The sequence below is a fragment of the Pyrus communis genome, chromosome 5, assembly GCF_041283825.1.
Source record: "Pyrus communis isolate YQ-2024b chromosome 5, ASM4128382v1, whole genome shotgun sequence".
NCBI classification, from domain to species: Eukaryota; Viridiplantae; Streptophyta; class Magnoliopsida; order Rosales; family Rosaceae; genus Pyrus; species Pyrus communis.
In genome coordinates this window covers 6,672,754-6,692,211 of record NC_142569.1, presented here as the reverse complement: position 1 = coordinate 6,692,211, position 19,458 = coordinate 6,672,754, and the positions used below count along the sequence as shown (strand labels likewise).

Genomic DNA, 19,458 nt, shown 5'->3' with positions numbered 1-19,458 from the left:
TTTTTCTTTACATTTGGAAGTGCCAGTGCCAGATCACTTGAGGCAACAAGTCCAGGCCCCACATTTTATTCGTTTCTATTGCCTCCACTCAAAGTGACTGTTAGAATTTGAACGTTATAAGCCTACTATTTTCCAATCCCACTTTTTTAGTTCTTGTCACTCACTTTGCTCTTCTCTACAAAAGTATCAATTACATGTACACACACACACACTTATTAGCAACACATATACCCCTATATATACTTTCTCTTAGTCTCATCAGAACTCAAAGAAAGGAGAGCTTTGGAGAAGTGAAAGTAGTAGCATAAACTAGAAGAACAAAGGGAGACATCTTAATCTCCCCCCAGAAGCTGAAGTTGCTGCCTGTCAAGAAGTGTTTGTATGTGGTCAAGGCAAACACCTTCTTGACCATCTTATCTAGCTTCAAATTCGCATTCACTACCCCTTCTAGAATCACATCGAACACGTTCCCAAAATCAACCGTCCAGTCCTGGCTTTTGATCAAAGTCTGCATATATTCGGCCCTCCAATTAAGATCCTCGCCTTGTATCGAATGCAGCTGAGGGTCTTTGCTTTAGGTGACCACATTTCCCTTCCATGGCTCGTCACTCGATTGAAGCAACAAAAGCCCCAAAGCCAAACCGACCGACAAGGTGTTGTCGACATCACATAGCCAACCAATTCTTCTGCTTCCCCTGCTTTGAGTAGACCTCCATCATTTTCTTCCACTTAACATCAGCCTCTTGCTCAAGCTCAAAATACTTGATATAGCTTAATATGTCATGCAAAAGCAGCGCGGCACGCCAGGATCAACCTCATTAGCTACAGCCAGTTGCTCTCGCTTGTACTCCGCTCTATAACCCCACCAGGTTCCCAGGCCTCTGGCGCCATAGTTTTTCTCAAGGGCGACAAAACCACCTTCATCAGTCGGTCAATACAACAAAGACTATCATCCCCTTCTCAGAGGCATGATTCTGACCGGAAAACCTTCCTTGCAATGTTTTCGAACAACATATGATGATCAGCGATGGTAGGCAAAAAGGTAACTGCTTGGGTAATCTCCAAGCAATAATCATCATGATGGTCATGGTCATGGTCCTTGTGATGATGAAATTTTTCAATATCAAACTTGAGGCACTAGGCAAAAATATCCAAAACACAGTTGTGCAAGAAGCGATAATCAACGTCGCGCTTGTATCTCTAAGCCGCCTCGTTGGCCGTGTGGATCACCTTCCCCCTCAACAACAATTTGCCTACCTTCGACTTGGCATCCTTTTCCTTGACCTTCACCATTCCGTTTGAATCCGCCTCTTCCCTCGTCCTCCCAGTAAATTTCAAGTGAGCTTTGCCCCATAAAACCTGCGAGAGAATGCAGGGAAGGTGTAGGATACGTCCAAAGGAGCTGGAAATTGGCACAAGATTGTATGCAAGGGTTTTCGAGTGGTTCTGGTGGAGCCACACCGCCGCCGTGCAGAAAGCTTCGTCTTGGTTGCATTTTCCACCGTCGCCGTGTCTGTCTATAAAGTTGCAGATGAGTTTGTGGGTGGTTAGAGGATTATGCGACTAGGCCGAGGGAAGCACTTGGTTCATCAAAGTTTTGTGGAATTCCATGGTCGACATGGCATCCTTGGTGCAATGGAAGTAGCAATTCAGACAACACACGTTTCACATGAATAACGCTCACAGAACCACACATTTACACAATTATCTCCAAATGAAAGAAAAAGCAAGAGATAGGTGAATTGATCCATAAAATAAGTAGTTCAATTTACATTGCTACTCTCTTGTAACTTATTAGAGCTTCTTTGTAGATCAATCATAATGATTTCTTCATTGCTTTCACCAAATATTTCTACAGTTCTACACATTTAAGCATGAGATAATATAGAAGTGAAGTCTCACAACTTTCATAAAAAATTATTACTTTGTTAGAGAAAGGCTTGAAAAAATATGTAAATTACTCACCTCTATTACAAAAATGTTACAACAGCTGATAAAAAAGGCCAAAAATACGAAAAGCCGCACCTCCTGAAATAAAAAACAGAACCAAACAACACATTCACAATATCAATCTAAACGATATCCAGAAAAAAAGAAATGAACAGACAAAACCCATTTAAATATACAGAACAAACCAAAAAAAATGAAAGAACTGAAGCCAGTAAGAAAATGACAAATCTGATACAGCAAAAGGTAACATAATCTATATCGATTTAATTATCCATCCAAAAAGACTTTTGAACGAAGAATATTTTTAAGGATCCAAACAACCATTAAACTAAACAATTAAAAGTAAAAACAGCAAAGCATTCATTGAAGAAATATATATATACATACATACATACATACATATATATATATATATGTATTATAACGTATTTGGCTCTTTATACCTAAAAGAAAAACATTGGCTTTCTTGTATGCACTGAAGTATGCATGTGTCTGAAATTTACAATCTATAGAGACTCAATCTCAGACTCAAAAGACATTTAAAGGAAAAGTAATAAGAAAAATAAGTAGTGGTTATACCTATACTCCATGTGCGGACTCCAATTTTCAATCACAATTCAAAATTCAAGAGGCCTATAAATCAACCACATAGGAAAGGATCAGTACAAGAAAAAGAAAAACAACTGGAGCCAAAATAGCATCTAACAAATCATTTAGAACCATCACAGAAAACAATTTTTGCATATAAGTAATTTAAAGGAATACCATCAGGTCATGCATATATACAACGTACCCAATTAGATTAGTAGCACATCAACAATTGATGATCAAAAAGTTATTCAACCTCAATTGCTTGAATCTAATTAACTCAAAGATAATAAACAGTCCATTTAATGCACGGGCTGACTGTCAATTTTACAAAACCATAATTCTGTGCAGTTCAAAAACCAAGTGGAAGAATAGGCAAAAACTATCTCATCGCCTGTAAATGTCATTAACTAAATATTAAACTTCACAGCCACAAATAAACCTAAATTCCTCCTAAAACTATCTCATTTAAGCTTGATTTTACTATAATCTATAAGTGTGGTAAAAAATGGGAGGCCAAACGATTTGTTAACAAAAAAGGTAGACATAAAAGTAAAAGGAACAGGGCAGACATTAGTTGAGGAGAAGCTAATGTCACCTTGAATTGACGACAAACAGTTCTTATCTTCTCGAATTAACGAAGATAAGTACCATAATTTGTTAATTCAAGGTAATATAAAAAGAAACTATACCTGTACAGTGTTCAGATGTAGCAATCCTATGCAATCAGCCAAATGATGGGTGTCCTCTCAAAGATCTGTATATCCATTACAGACTAATCTTCAGTCTTGCAGAAAATGATATGTTGACTACAAATTCCCATGCTACTAAAAAACACAAATAATTCTATCTACAAACCAAATAATATGTGCAACTTTATGCTACAATGGTAGAATAAGATGGTTGTACAGGACGACACAAAGATCGAGATTTTTTTTTACTTCTAAAATTCTACACACTTTCGAGCCCTAAATTTTCCCAGAAACAAAAGAAAGTGAAAGAAGTCGTACCTGGTTTGAGAGAGTGGACGCTATCAGCGAGTTTGGTGGAGCAGTGATGGCGGAGATCTCTGTTGAGAAAGCTAAAAAGATGGACAAAATCATTGAACAAAAAAAACCTCGATTTTTAAAATTAAAGTCAACAAAAATTTGAACAAAGAAAAGAGAACTCAAACCCGAAACAAATAAGTCGGAGAACTCACCAGGAAACCCAAAGTGTCTGCAGGATTGGCGATTTCCTGAAAACCAAGCTTTTGTAGGTTTAAAATTTCTTCCCTAAGGCAACAGATCCAACATTCTCAACTTTAGCTATTTCAGCTACATAATAGAAAGAAAAAAAATTAATTTATATAATTAACTAATGTGATTTAAGATTAATCGAAAAGCTTGGAAATTTCAGCTTTAAAATTACATGTCAGGCTGCAAATCTAATAAAAAGCGTAGAATTTTAAAAATGCTGACCTTAAATACAGAGGCCTTCGCAGGCTGCAAAGAAACGTCAGAAACCCGAAAAACCGGATCTCCTGAAACCAAAAACAAAACCAAATTAACCACCATCACCCATAATTCGAAGCCACAAACAAAATCCCCAATATTACAACCCAAATATTTAAACAAAAAAACCCATTTATAAATCCAAATTTACACTCCCAAGTGCAAGACTCTAAGCTCCAACTGTTCTTTCTCAACTTTAGCTATTTCAGCAACATAACATAAATAAATAAATAAAATTAATTTAACTATAATTAACTAATATGATTTAAGATTAATAAAAAAAAAACTTGGAAATCTGCTTGAATTCAATCTCAAAATTGAAAACGAACACTTCACTTTTACAAAAGTTGTACAAAGCGAAAAAAAAAAAAAAAAAAAAAAAAAAAAAGAACAAATCAAAGTCTCACAAAGGGCCACAACGACAGCAAAATTGCAACAGAAAGAGGAAAAATGTTCAATCAAACCTTTGGATAACTCTTCTCAGGCACACAAATTCAAAGCCACAAAAATCCAATCTAAAACATCGATTCACAGACTGAGATGCACAAAATGATATATTAACAAATCCAAAACGAAACACAAAAATTAAGAACCAACAAGCAAATAAATACTGATATCCCCTGCATACGTGAGCACACGTTCAAAAAGCCTCTCAAAGGCTGAGATTCAACTTTCAAATATGAAGACTTTAAGCCACAATTGTTCTTTCTTAACTTTAGCTACTTCAGTTACATAATCAGAAAAAAAAAAAAAAAATTTAATTAATTATATTAACTAATCTGGGTTAAGATTAATAAAAAAGCTTGGAAATTTCAGATATAAAATCAAACCTCAGGCTGCAAGTAGAATCAAAACCATGGAATTTCAAAATCACTGACCTTAAACACACAGGTCTTCGCAGGTTTCAAAGAAAAGTCACAAACTCGAAAAACCCAATCTCCTGAAATCGAAAACAAAACCAAATTAACCATCATCACCTATAATCCGAAGCTACAAAACAAAATTCCCAAAATCACAACCAAAAAATTTGAACAAAAAACCCATTTAAAATCCAAATTTACACTCCCAAGCACATAACATTCAAAGCAGACAATTACCCAAATCAAATCGACAGCAGGAGATGCAATCTTTTATGGGCTTCAAATTTTCTTCAAACCGAGACCAAATTCGCTATTCTTCAGCAAGAGAGCGTTGCTGTTTGTAACCCCCGATGAAAAGATCTAAACAAATTTAGCCGTTTCGAATTTGTTTTGGCCGACAGGCATTTGCGTCCAATTCTTTTGTCGAGGCCGGTGACACCAAAACCGGCCTCCGGCTTTCTATATAAAGATAATTAACTTTAATAATTGTAATAGAAAATAATGATTATGTCCAACCTTTGGGTCTACATTTGTAGGCTATATCTACAAAAAAAATACTAAAAAAGTTCAAACACAAAACCCCCCAAATTATAAAATCAAAATATAATGCCACATTACCTAGTTTTTTTTTTTTTGGTGTATCTTTTTCAACTAAACCCTAAACCTTGAATAATCTACCGCTGCAAGCAACATAACATCCGCTTTGCAAATTTTTGTGGAACCACTTTAAAAATTCAAATCTTTAAGCACCTGATGATCAGATTTACTGGAAATTCAAAACTTCAATAGGTATCCCTCCTTACCACAGTTATGTAGTTTTAAAAATAAAACCAAAAGGATTCATTCCATTTAACATATACCTGAAAACTACCATAGTAATATTGATTAATTAAACTACTTTTTAAATATACCCAGCAAGGTAACTTTTGGGTTTGACAAAAATTTTAAACCTACGAATGGGTATACCAAAATCAATTTGTAAGTATGATAAAAGTCCCTATGACGGTATCAAAGCAACTATAATCACAAACAAGTTGAGAGATTACTTTCTGATTATCAAAACCACTACTGGATTTATGTAGATACAAAATATCACAATATTATTACCACGACCTTAAGCATAATCACAAACAAGTTCATTTATTTTATTATACGTTGACCATTGTGGTCGGTTGAGTCGAGCTTGAGCGCGAGCCCAGTCAATCAACCTTGGCAGCCTGCCGGGGAGAAATACCGGCAGCCAACTACAAGTGGCATGAAAATTCAATATCTGTGTGTATGATTTCACAACAAGTAATTAAGGGTGTTGATTAAAAGTCAATCTAAAAAGTTGACCTTTTGTAAAGATACTAAATAAAGTTTTTCCATATCAAAGTTTTTAATCTTTAGTTACATGTATGAACGAGAGACGGAGTAAATAACTTTACATGGAACCCAATGAGAGCTCTATTCCCTTTAGTCTCATTCTTTGCACAATTTATTGACACTTAAAGATACTGGAAAGGGGAATCATATTTCACATACAAATATACATAGCATTTACACGCGTTGTTTTTATTCTCTTTTCTTTTTTTTTAGAGCGGCATAATGATGTACGTGGAGTGCTAATAATGGTTCGAAAAAACAAAAAAAAAAAACATAAGACTCTAAGAGTGAGAAATGCAAATGCCGACACCAAAAACAATTTTTGCATGAATTAATTTTAAAATAGAATTTAAAAACTAAACAATTGTGATCGTTGAACCACATTTCGAATAATTTAAATATACACATATCAAATCATCGACATCGTGTATTAACGTCTTTTGTCCTATTTATTATCATATAGTTTTGCTTGATATATAGCATGCTGAATATTTGACATGGTAACTGAAAACCAGTTTTACATTTTCACTTGGCAGGAAAACGTGAAAAACACAGGCTTGAGGTTTACATAGTTGCACCAATTTGTTTGGCATTCTGATTGGGTTATTTCGGCTACATGTTTTCTTTCCCCTGAATGAAAATTAGACTAGAGCTTAGGAATTGTAAATTTGGTCAAACTTGTTCCTCTATGGGCCATATTCCATTAATTTAGCGAACATTTCAGAGCCAGTATGTCACTTTTTTTTTTGAGTAAATTAGAATTTGCACCCTCTAGTTTGGTTTCTATTACAATATTATACAACATCTTTAAAATATTTCAATCTCCTACATTACGTATTATTCTATTTCAATATCATATCTACGTTAGTCAAATTGTTAATTTAACCGTTTCTTAATTGTACGGCAACTACAAATCCCATTATTTTACTGACCTGGCAGTCAATAGCATGCCACATGGGACAAATAAAAATAAATTTGTTTTAGATTTCTAAGAAAGAAAATTTAAAATATGATTTTTTTTCTTAAAAAATAGTGGGCCCCACCTTATAAATCTTCAAACCCTCCTTCTTCACGCATCAACAATTAAGGGGGTGTAGTCAAACTCAGATTTGAGAGGATTTTAAAAGACTTTAAAATCCTAGTGTGTTCAACTAAAAAATTTTAAAGGATTTTAGAATCCATTCAAATCTGGGTGTAGTCGATTGAAATTTTTTAAAAGATTTCAAAATTCATCCAAATCTAAGTGTATTCAAAAAATTAAGGAGGGGGTAGTCAATTTGGATTTCACATGATTTTAAAAAACTTTTTAAAGTGACAGATTTCAAAGGATTGTAGAATCCTTACAACTTTCAGATGAATTTTTAAAGATTCTTATGGATTTTGATTAAAGATTTGAATGGATTTTGAGAGATTTCTTGTCATTTAAAAAAAATTATTTTTTAAATAGAAAATAAAGATTAAAAATAATAAAAACTTGAAAAGAAAATTTAAGAACTTCACCTAGTTCTCCCAACCCTCCATGTTTTAATTGGACATAGCACATGCCATTTTCTGCCACTACCATTTTATTCTCCGTTGCTGAGGACCTCAAAATCATAAAATGGAAGAACTGCTTCAGCATTACATCAGCCTTACAAGAGTAACAAAAAACTTCTCACAAGCAACCGACATCAAAGCATTGTTGACACATTAAGGAAAATATATTGTTCAACCATGAAGAGACACAAACAACAGCAATTAGAGGGATTCAATAGTCAACCCATACCAATCACATTGGTATTTACGAAATTTCAGGAAGAACCCTATCTCTAAAAACATCCATGCAATTTACAAACAAATATATATAGTATAGTTAACCAAGACTTGAATTAACCTTATCTCTAACTATGTATTGCGACAACACTGTAAATAGGTTCACTCCTATGTAAATAGGAAAACGATATCAGTATTAGCAATGAAGCTCAGATTACCTCGTCATGGAGGGATGTAGTGGATAATTAGCTTGATTTGCCTTTGTGTGTTATACACCTCCAAAAAGCAATCTAAATAAGAAGAAATATTCTCAATGAAATGGGAAGAGAGAAAGAAAGAAAGCTCGGTTGTAGAGTGGAGAGAGAGAGAGAGAGATCAAAGGGGGTTGAAATAAATCCTAAGGGTGGAGGTATGATTCTTTATAGTCTTTTTAAGCTTACCATCTATTCTCAAATCCTACAAAATCACCCATTCAATGAAATCCTTCAAAATCTATAAATTTTTGAATACATATAGATTTGCATAGACTCAATAAAAATCCTTTAAAATCCTAGTTGACTATCCCAGGATTCTAAAATATTTTAAAATCCTTTAGTTGACTACCCCTGTATTTGAATGGACTCTCTTAAATTCTTTTAAAATCCTAGTTGACTACTCCTCGATTCTAAAGTCTTTTAAAATCCTTTAAAATCCCTCTAAATCCTTATTTGACTACACCCCATAAGATTTTAGAGGATTTCAATAAGTTGTGGATTTTGTGGGATTTGAAAGTAAGAAGTATATATAACAAAAATTAAAAAGAATCCAACTTCACCTCCTAGGATTTCAAATCCTTTTCCATCTACTGCTACTGCTGTTGAATAAGTAGTCACAGACGAGCAAAGGATCATTAGAAAACATGACTGTAGTTGCATCACATTGTATAAGAAAAGTATACAATTGGAAAATTTAAAGACTAAATATATTGGCGGGGGCAGGGCCTGGAGAGGAGGAAGGCAGTTCTTTGGACCTGGGTAAGTTAAAACCATCAAAGCTGCGAGGGCGCCCAACGGACAATACCAATTCGTACAATAACTCCAATTAACACCCCCAAGACTCAGTTTCCTTCGCTGCAATTTCAGTCACAAACCTCTATGCAAATACACCATATTTTTTTGCAAGACCCAGTCGCAGAAGCAGCACAGCACCCTAAAGCTCCAGAAATTGAAAATATTCAGAGCTTCATTGGGAAGATTTTCCCTTTTTTTATTTCAATAAAAAAATTATATGAAAATCTACCACAATCCATCAAAATCTACAAACTAAATTCATTCAAATTCTTTAAAATCCATATAAATTTTGTAGGAATCTTAAACCCTTGTAAATCCTATCAAATCTATCACTTTTAAAATCTCATATTATCCCTTAAAATCTTAGTTTGACTACCCCTAAAATCCCTACAACTAAATAAAGCAACATCTCCCCAAACCAACCGAAATCCCATCACTCTCTGCCGCCAAATCTAAATCCAATCCAAATCTCACTGTCGCCGACTCCATCCCCAAACCGGCCCAAAACTCATCATCACTCCCGGCTCTATGTCATCTCACCGAATTTCACATGGCTCAGCCGCCCTTCCCCTAATTTCAAACCCTCAGACACACATATACACTACCGTCCATCTGTGTTGTTCGATTTTGTCGATGGGGATTTTCCCTTAGTGCACAACAGATTTGGAAAGTAATCAAAGAGAACAAGGACTTGGATCTTCCCGCTCACACCCATTGATAATTTGTGTTCTTCACTTCTCATATGCATATAATATGTACACATACTGTAATTTATTTAGGTTATGGTTGCTACGGTTCGGTGTGAAGAGATTGCCAACCAGAAATTCAAACAGTTGGTCCACGATGAGGTATGTGGTCGTTTATCTCCATTTTTGAGATGCTTATACTTCTAGCGTATTCAAGAAAGTTTTATTCGTCATTACTTGGGTGAACACGATTTAGGGTTGGCTAGCACTGCAACACTGTCCAACTTGTTTTTTTGGGTTTTAATTTTGCCACTAAAACTAAATGTTTATATGTATTCTTACCTGTTGTGTGTTTTCTATTCGTTGGAAGGTTTATTGTTAATGTTCTATGGGCTTGTACTGTTTCTAGTTCTGACTTTATCTTGTATGTCTTGATCTCGCTTGTGCATCATAGGTATGACATGGAGGCCACCTACTTTGATGAAGGTGTAAGGAACTCAAAACGACAACTGTTGGAGTCAAAAGCATTGGATGTATGTCTACTCTCTCTGTCTCTCTAATTTAACAGAGGTTATAGGTAAGTTTTCAGTTTCTTAGACAATTTTTGCAACATAAGGAAGTCGTGATTAGTAGTGGTTTTAGTTAGGTTGTCAGTTTCATATACCCCGTTACTGTTGGCCTCAATCTCAGAATGAACACCATGATAATGAAGTGGTTTGGCAACATAAACTTTATCCTTCAAGTATTGCTATCAAAGAAATATGCTTAAATCAACAGCTAAACATCATTACCGGAGCATGACTCCATCGAATTACATTACCAGAAGCTTAAAGTCCCTAATCTCACACTGAGAAACTGAGAGGACAAATAGAGCTTGCTTGTTATATAATACACGAAAAGTAACGTAGCCTTATACTTCAGATTGTCTTCAAAGTTAAAATAAAACTGGTTAAAGGGTCTGTTCGACTTGGTGTGGTCAACTTTGTAAATTCGTAGCTGCCACTAATGCGAATTATTATTTTTGTTTAAATCTTGCTTTCCTCTGAATTTCCCAGTTTGTTTACCCTGCGTACTCGGCCATGCTCGGACACCTACGTTCTAAAGCCCTTAAAGATTTTCAAGTGAGGCTAGACCAGTTGGTGGACAAAGGAGAAGGATTCGCTTCATCTCTTCGTACCTGTGCTCAGTCTTCTATGCTTGAGTTTGAGAAAGGATGTGCAGGTAATAGAATTGTTTAGCTAATTAACATGTTTGTCAACCAAAATATTTCTTTTATTACTTTAACATGTTTCTCCCTTCAGATGCTGCCATACAACAAGCTAATTGGGATGCTTCAAAAGTCCGGGAAAAGCTTTGACGTGATATAGATGCACATGCATCATCGGTTCGTAGTGCAAAACTGGCAGAATTGAATTCCAACTATGAGGTAGTGCTCTGATAATGTATCAAAGTCTTGGTTATTCGAGGAGTATACTTATAACGTTAGGCTGATAGTTATTCAAATTTCTTAATGCAAATACCCTTTTTATTTTTCAGAAAAAACTTTCTTTGTCTTTAAGCGGTCCAGTAGAGGCTCTACTGGAAACTGGTGCAAAAGACACCTGGGCTTCGATACGAAAACTACTTAATCGTGAGACCAAAGTTGCAGTATCGGAGTTCTCGACTGCAGTTGCCAATTTTGAGTTGGACAATGAAACGGTTGTCAAAATGAAGCAGCATTTGAAGGATTGTGCGAGAAATGTGGTGGAGACAAAGGCAAGAGAAGAGGCTGGGAAAATTATGATCCACATGAAGGATCGGTAGGAACTTGTTAAAAATCTTCTTTTCTTTTTCACGTTGTTATTTTGGTTGCTGATCACTTCTGTTGTCATTTCTCAGGTTTGCCGCAGTGTTCAATTATGACAGCGATTCAATGCCAAGGGTTTGGACTGGGAACGAAGACATTAGAAGTATTACCAAGGATGCACGAACTGCAGTAATCATTGGGAACTTTTGTGGAAGTACATGTTATCTATCTTTGTGACTTAAAGTGATGTTTTAGTTGTTTGATCATCTCTTTCTTGCAGTCTCTGAAGCTTTTGTCGACCATGGCTACCATTCGCTTAGATGAGAAGCCAGATAATATTGAAAGTGTCCTCGTTTCTTCTCTGGTGGACGGGACTGTTACTGTTTCATCTTCACAAAATAGGAAACTAGGACCTTCTACAGATCCTCTTGCCTCAAGCTCTTGGGAAGAGGTACCATTAATTTATTGGTTTGGTTTTTATGTAAAATTTTTCTATGATGAAACTCCTTTCTTATTAAGGTTAACTCTGAACTAGGTTTCTTCAAAAAATACCTTAATTACCCCAGTACAGTGCAAGTCATTGTGGAGGCAGTTCAAAGCAGAGACCGAATATAGCGTCACTCAAGCTATTTCAGCACAGGTATACTAAGTTTAACTTAAATAGTCTAATTCTTTTTCTATAAAGAAAATTCCTAACATCTTAATATAATTTTGTAACAAGCGCCGTATCTTTATGCTTAGCTGCTCAATCATGATGTTTGCTTTTGTACTTTCAGGAGGCTCACAAGCGGAGTAACTGGTTACTCCTCCATGGGCTATTATGGCGATTTTCGTTCTTGGTTTTAACGAATTTATGATGCTTTTAAAGTATTTACTTTCGTTCTTTTTTTGTTTCCTTTTCCGAGTTTTAGGTTTTGCACATTTGTTAAGTGTCCAGACCCTAATGTCTTGCACATCTGTTAATCACTCTGCTGTTTTTCTTCAAATGAAACAGGAACCCTCTCTACCTCATGGTTCTATTTGCTGCATTTTTACTTTCAAAGGCCTTATAGGTACAGATGGACATTTCAGGACAGTTCCAACATGTCACTGTAAGTATAAAACAGAGTTTTTTTGGGTAAATTACATAAAACTACCTCAACTATTGGGTTAATCACAGTTTCATACCTCATCTTTAAAAAAATGTCTATGTCATACCTCATCTTACGAATTTGTTATAATTTCATACCTTCCGTCAATTTGTCTGTCAATTCTTCCGTTCAATAGTGACGTGGCTTAAAAAAATTAATAAAATACTAAAAACTTAATTAAATATTAAAAACTAAAAAAAGAAAATCATTTAATATATATATTTTTTTCCACGTGGGGGACCACCCCTTATCCCCCTCACCTTTCTTCCCCGCTCCAATCTTTCCCCAACCCAAACCTAGATCCCACCCACTCTCGTCTTCCCCTAACCCATTTCCCAAACTCATCACCCTTAACCTTCTTCCCCACCTGTCTCCCCCGAACTCATCACCCTCACCCTTCTTCCCCATTTCAGTCCCCAATTTTTAATTTACTCAAACAAATCAAACCCCAATACAGGCACCCAACTCAACCTTTTCTCCTACACTAGCAATACAGGCACACAAATTTCCTCATTCAACCCTTTCCCCTATACTTTCTCTCTTTAAAAGTCGCATACCAAAATTAACGGCATGTTCCTCTCTCTGTCTCTCTCTGGTCTTCTTCCCAAGTTTTCTAGAAAATCCTTCACTGCAAACCCAATAACCCATCAGAAACATTTATTTTCCCGGGAACCAAACAAGCCCTAGAGAAATTTTTTGATTCAGATTAAGGGTTACTTTCCTCAAATTTTCTTTTCTGGCTTTGGTGGGGTGGTGGGTAGGGACTGATTCAAAAGAATGGTGATGAAGATGATGAGGTGGCAACCATGGCCGCCTCTGACGACGAAGAAGTAGGAGGTGAGGTTGGTGGTGCGGAGGCTGGAGGGCTAGGATCTCGCTGGCGAGGAAGGGTGCAGGCCTGGCCGATCCACATGACTAAGAAAAAGAGGACAAGTGGACGGCGTAGATTAGGTGGAAGGGATCCAAGGTCAAGGTCGGGGCCGACGAGACTGCTGTTGCAGTGTAAAAGGGAGAAGGGGAGAGAATACATGAAGAAAGGGAAGAGAAATGGGAGGGATGGTGGTGGTTATGGGCACAGCGAGGGAGATGTGTGGGAGGAAGGAGACTACGAGTGGGTGAGGTTGGTTTATTAGGGGTGGGTCCCCCATACAAAAAAAAATTAGTAAATGATTTTATTTTTTAGTTTTTAATATTTAATTAATTTTTTTAAGCCATGTCACTATTTAACGGAAGAATTGAGGGAATGTATGAAATTGTAAAAATTCGTAAGATGATGTATGATGTTAACATTTTTTAAAGCTGAGGTATGGAATTGTGACTGACCCAATAGTTGAGGTAATTTTATGTAATTTACCCAATTTTTTTTGTCTCACTTAGGGCTGGTTTGGTATTGCTGTGCTTTGAAAAAAAGATGCTGTGAGAATAAGCGGCTGTGAAATAAAGCAACAAAATGTTTAGTAAACTTTTTTGTAAAAGTGCTTTTGGAAAAAAAAGTAGTATGATAGTGTTTGGTAAACTTTTATGTAAAACAGCTGTGACTGTGTGAAATAACCAAAAATGGTATTAATTTTATTTTCTTAACAAATAAAAGTGAATTACTAAATATATTTTATTTTTAGAAGAAAAATATTTATAAATTTTATCTTAAATATTAATTAGTATGACAAACTACTTCAATTGAAATATTTTAAATTGAATTGCTAGGATTCATTAGTAGAATATTGTTAATGTACTTGAAAGTAGTCTAATTAGATGCATTCATCAAACTTGTTGCTATTCTATTTCTTAATGCCTCTATCTCATGTGATCCTTCAACTTGTTGCAAACATCTACTTTAAATTTCAATGGACAACTCATTTGTAGCTCAATGCTGGCCAGTCTTGACTTTTTAGGCACCAATAAGGTTGACAAGCCCAAGCTATGAAGTAATTCTCCACTTAAAATACATAATTTCTTCAAACCAAAACTAATAGTAAAAGAGAATGTCTAATTTGCATCATCAGTTGGCGTATGAGCCTTTGCAAGATTCTTAACAGACGATTTTGACATGTCACAAGCACCTAATATTTCATCTTATATCCAGCCTTTGTATTACCGGTCAAACCCGATCTGAAGCATATAAGAAGATACGAATAGAACCACTTCTTGACTAAACATTAGAAATGGTTTTCACAATTCAAATCATAGATACATCTCACAAATTCACAATTCAAATCACAGAAACTCCAAAGCTCGAAACTTTTCACATTGGCATCATTTCAACACCCAAAGTATATTTAAAGGCGAATACCAGTAATTGCAAATTCATCACAATCCAGTCAACCAAGTATTTCCAATAATTCCTAGTCCCAGATCATCATTCCAAGAAACCTGAACTTTGCTTAAAATTGAATCAACCCTAGTTCAAGATGTCTTTGCTAAAGCCTAAAAGGTAAATAGAACAGGGTGAGATGAAAATTAAATTACTTGGCAGCCGCCCCATCTAGGCAGCAAGTCTATTCCAATGCATTAACTAACGTTTTATTAGTTATTCCAAGCTCTTAAATACAAGAGAGAAGGACAAAATTTGTTGTAAACAAACTCCTAATCACTAGGCAAACACATTTGCCAAACAAAATCCTAGTAACTGATGTCAGACCAAGTCCAAAATTAAACCAAATTATCCACACTTAGTCAAAGAAGAAGCAAAAAATAAAACTTTAATCATGCCACGAACACATCCACACTCCACATATAAAAACCATATTCACAAAACAGAATTCTGAGCTGAAGTCGCATTACCATCACATCAAATTGCTCGGGCTACGAAACAAGTTGCATACAACAATTGTCCACAATGATTTCATTGTAATTAATACTTGGGTACTTTGTAGCAACCTCTCTGCAGGACTCCAAGAACAACCCATTAGCCAGCTTCATAATGTTGGCTTTGTGCACAACAGTCACCTTCTTCCTGTTGTTCAAATAGGCATACTCGAAAGTGTACTTGGCAATTCGCTCCGAGCAGAACTTGGTGATCACCTAACACATTCACAATCAATTCCCAATTTTCACAAAACTGCAGAGCTAAAGATTGAATTTTGGGTTTTTGATTACCTTGGGGCTCTCAAAGACGCCAGGGACGACCTCGTGCTCGAGCCTGGCGTATTCACCCTCGGTGTTCTCTCGACAACGTCCACGTTCTCGTGGCTGGTGGGGAGGCTGGGTAGGTTGAAGCAGTTTACTAGCGAAGCGTACAGGTCAAGCTCTTTTCTCAGCGGCACGTGGAGCGAGCTTATGCCGCCGCCCACCGGAGTCTTCAGCCCGCCCTTCAAGCACACCTTGTTTTTCTGGATCGACTCGATCACCTCCGGCGGGACTGGCTTCATGTCGCCGTGGACATGAATTTTTTCCAAGAGAATTTTTTCCGAATCGATTCGTTTTTACCACAAACCATATCACCTTCCCCAATTAATTTTTTCCCCACCCTCCATCCCCAATTGTTTTTCCCGACACCCATACCCTTATCCCTTTGCTCTTCCCATCCCTCTTTCCCTCTCAAACTCCCATCCCCAAATTGAAAAATCCAAACAAATAGATAACAAATTTTTACAAGAGAAGCTTACCAAAGGAACCTAGAGAAACCTGGAGAACGAGAGAACGAGAGAGTGGTTTTCCTGGTTCGGGTATGCGAGAGCGCTGAAGGCGAGAGCTGAAGGCCTGAGGGAAAGGAGGGCAATTTTGGGTTATTGAAAATTTCATTAAACGCACACTGTTCACCCGTGTTTTTGAAAATAAGCTGTTTTTGGAAGCTGCTATTTGCAGCTTCTGGTCCACTTCAGGTTTTGGGCTTTTTTTCATCCCAAACTTTGAAATAAAGTTGTTTTTCAAAGTTTACCAAACACCAAAAATCTTCCTAGCTTTTTTTCATATCAGCTTTTTTTTTAATCACCTCAATCCCAAACTGCACCTTAATAGAGTATAAAATTGGGATTGAATGTACAATACAACATCTGGTGGTCCTAATTTGATAGACTTCACTCGGGGCTGGCCTTTTTGGTTCCAGTCTCATCAAAGTGGAATTTTCTTGATTGAAGCAGTTTCTAATTTTAGTTTCCGTTGTTTGGTTTTACCAACTGTCAGGAATACTGTCTATCTCATCGAGGTTTCTTCCAACCGTCATGAATCTTTTAAGAAAACTCGTGGAAGAAGCTCAGGGGAATTAAACACCGGAAGCACAAAGGCGACCAGTTTCTTTTTCTTCTGAGAATTATAAAAATGAAACACCTCAGCCAAATCCAGTAACAAGCTTATTCCCGGAGTCCTCAGTGTCATCCAACATCTCGTCATACCGGTATAGAATACTGAAGCCCTCCTTTAAGACAAAGGTGAACCTCAAACGTTGAGGAAGTTGAATCTTCATGATGCATGATCTCTGTTGTTTTTACCATGTGCATCAGATTAAGGTCACTACTCATTTGTGCGATAGTTTTCTTTCTTTTTGATTTTGTTCCTTGTTTGTAGTTAATGAAAATTTGAAATAAAAATAAACGAGGTTTGCTCAGTTCCTAGTTTTACAAGTTATAGCTTAGTTGTATGTTTCGAGGAATTAGATTGTAAACAATTGAGAAAAACTTGTATGGGGCTCGGCTTGCAACTAGACTTTGGTGAGTGGCCCTATAACCCCCTTTTTATCATTCTTCTATTTTAAATTTTTCATAATTATCATTTCTACTAATTAAGGATAAATTAATTAGGAATCGTCTACTACTAATTCATATACACCATGAAAATCAAATGACACTGGTAAAATGAGCCCTATAAAATATAAAATTTTAATTAGAGCTTTGCATAGTCCATAAAATCATCTGACACACCCGACCTTGAAATTCTCCAAACAACAAGGTAGGTATGTGCTGATCGATATTTGAAGTTGACGGAGCCATACTAATATGCATGAGAAGTGATGAACATAATTAAAAAACTTGTAAATTTAACTACAAAGATTATGCAATTGAGGAACGTGTTCAAAGTATACAACTAATCTAGAACACTAAAAGGAAATAATATAACATTGAATGAGCAAAGGAGTGGGTCCTACACTGAGAGGATTTGAAGATGACAACGAGGAAGTGCCTTGAGGCCGAGATTATACACCTCGATTCTAAATCTTGATGGGGCGCAAAACAAACATGAGTGGACCAAGTTGATATACACACACACACACACACACACACACACATAATACTGAAACATTTATCAACATACTAACTTCCAAAGTTTTATGAAAACTAATAACATAGTATGTAGGAGGTTCACCGAATACCCTAGAATGCCATAAAATCTTTCCAAAACATATTTCGTATATAGTGTACTAAATAGTGGTATCCAATAATAATATCTATCGGCCCCATACTAGCTTCCTGTCTCTGTGCCCGAAGCCAGAGATTATTTCTCCAGACCCTATGCCAGCTCCATTTCTCTAATAAGGTTAGTTAAAATACTTCGAGAAATAGATACGTGTCTTTGGGTCGAGCCCTAACAATAACTACTCAGTAACATCTACCATAGACGGGTCTACCTACCCACTTGCTTAACGAACCCAACGAATAAGCTATTGATATGTAAGTGAGAAGTTCCTAAGGATGCCAAAATACCATTTTGCCCGCACGTGAGAGTGTACAAAGATCATTCGATTCTCGCCTCGACTGGGCTGTCATACCGTTCCAGAGCGCACCAATCCGATTTGCTAGAAGTGTTTTGACATCCACGTATGCACGAACATTAGGGCCTTGGAGTGAAACGGTATGATGATGTGTTGAGACAAACACATATCGTTGGAAAAGAACTACTAGAGCACGATATGATGTTTATGAATTGTAGCAAGATAATGAGAGCTGACTATTCATTTTTGAGTGAAGCTAGCTATTGGTGTTGCGATCCGCTGGCCATCCGTACTAATCCCTTACTCAAAGGTGACTCAAACCTCACATCCACGTGGAACTCTTCCTGGTAAGTTTGTGAAAAAGGTTATGTTCCTAACATGCCTATCTGAATCGATATGAACTGGGCGCACACTTCCGCCGAATTGATCGATCGTGAATTCCTCATTAATTGAGCGACAAACCATGTCGAGAAGGCTAAAAAAACACTCAAGAATTTAAGGGTCAAAACAAGTCCAACAAATTCTAAAGTACAAGATATCTGGATTGAAAGACATATGTAGGTATCTAGCTTGATTTTGTGGTGGAAAGTCGAGATGGTTGAATGCGGAATTAACTTGAGTGGTAGTCTAAAGGAATCAGATAGGCGGGAACTTAGACTTTTTCCCAATCCAACTTTCACAATAACTTGTTACAACGATAAACTTAGGGATATTCAAACACTAGTGGTAATGATTCACTCGATAGGATGTTAATGGGTGGTTGAATGACTGATGGTAGATACGATGCTAGTGAGTTGACCAACGAGTATCGAAACGTCATTATAGTCTCCATATGTACAAGGTGGTTTGTACATGAATTTTATGGTGACACTTACATGTCTTCGTTCGTATCCCCAGTGCGTCCTCGACAACCCAAAAAGGACAATCATGGGAATTCCTTCCCACATTTAAACAAGAATAGAAGGAAATTGAGATAAGACCGATGGCTTCCAGCTTACTGCTTCCAATTACCAGTAAAATAGACGTTTACTCATGTTGATGCACAAAATCGGCGAGAACTTTGGTACAACAGAAAGTGTGAAGTTTGTGACCTTCGCTAGGTTGCTCTGGTCATTAGTGTGGATAAGTATGTAAATGAATAGAGACAGGGAAGCA

General features: G+C 36.5%; 2 protein-coding genes across 21 annotated transcripts in view; one reads left to right on the top strand and one right to left on the bottom strand.

Annotated features, from left to right (window-relative positions):
• Positions 1-6,847, bottom strand: part of LOC137724522 (uncharacterized) — a 96,061-nt gene extending 89,214 nt beyond the window's left edge. For 3 of the 19 annotated variants that reach the window (XR_015962399.1, XR_015962401.1, XR_015962400.1), the window contains exons 1-8: positions 5,129-6,847; positions 4,910-4,971; positions 3,999-4,060; positions 3,740-3,854; positions 3,549-3,619; positions 3,231-3,295; positions 2,530-2,583; positions 1,966-2,028 (exon numbers count right to left, since the gene is read on the bottom strand). The gene's annotated coding sequence lies outside the window, so the exon portion shown is untranslated. Of the gene's footprint in view, positions 1-1,715; positions 2,029-2,529; positions 2,584-3,230; positions 3,296-3,548; positions 3,620-3,712; positions 3,855-3,998; positions 4,061-4,495; positions 4,824-4,909; positions 4,972-5,128 lie in introns of those variants that run through there. The other 16 variants (XR_015962412.1, XR_015962406.1, XR_015962421.1 and 13 more) reach the window with 16 other exon arrangements.
• A 2,853-nt stretch (positions 6,848-9,700) lies between these two features.
• Positions 9,701-17,350, top strand: LOC137724520 (protein ROOT HAIR DEFECTIVE 3 homolog 2). 2 transcript variants are annotated; one of them, XR_011067428.2, is made up of 11 exons: positions 9,701-9,905; positions 10,198-10,320; positions 10,799-10,964; positions 11,045-11,169; positions 11,280-11,542; positions 11,622-11,718; positions 11,810-11,980; positions 12,065-12,169; positions 12,306-12,396; positions 12,524-12,620; positions 16,782-17,350. XR_011067428.2 is itself a non-coding variant. In XM_088693978.1 (10 exons), the coding sequence occupies exons 5-9, from the start codon at positions 11,451-11,453 to the stop codon at positions 12,384-12,386; spliced, it is 546 nt and encodes a 181-aa protein (XP_088550104.1). In that variant the 5' UTR covers positions 9,701-9,905; positions 10,198-10,276; positions 10,799-10,964; positions 11,045-11,169; positions 11,280-11,450; the 3' UTR covers positions 12,387-12,396; positions 12,524-14,449. The 2 variants fall into 2 exon arrangements, 1 of the variants encoding a protein (XP_088550104.1); XM_088693978.1 differs by lacking the exon at positions 16,782-17,350 and having other exon boundaries at positions 10,198-10,276; positions 12,524-14,449.
• The last annotated feature ends 2,108 nt before the right edge of the window (positions 17,351-19,458 follow it).

Excerpts from the sequence above, each read along its gene's own strand:
- LOC137724520 (XM_088693978.1), top strand. The coding sequence starts at position 11,451 with ATGAAGCAGCATTTGAAGGATTGTGCGAGAAATGTGGTGGAGACAAAG. Across the intron at positions 11,719-11,809 it reads CCAAGGATGCACGAACTGCA|TCTCTGAAGCTTTTGTCGAC; the intron begins GTAATCATTGGG and ends TCTTTCTTGCAG. Across the intron at positions 11,981-12,064 it reads CCTCAAGCTCTTGGGAAGAG|GTTTCTTCAAAAAATACCTT; the intron begins GTACCATTAATT and ends ACTCTGAACTAG.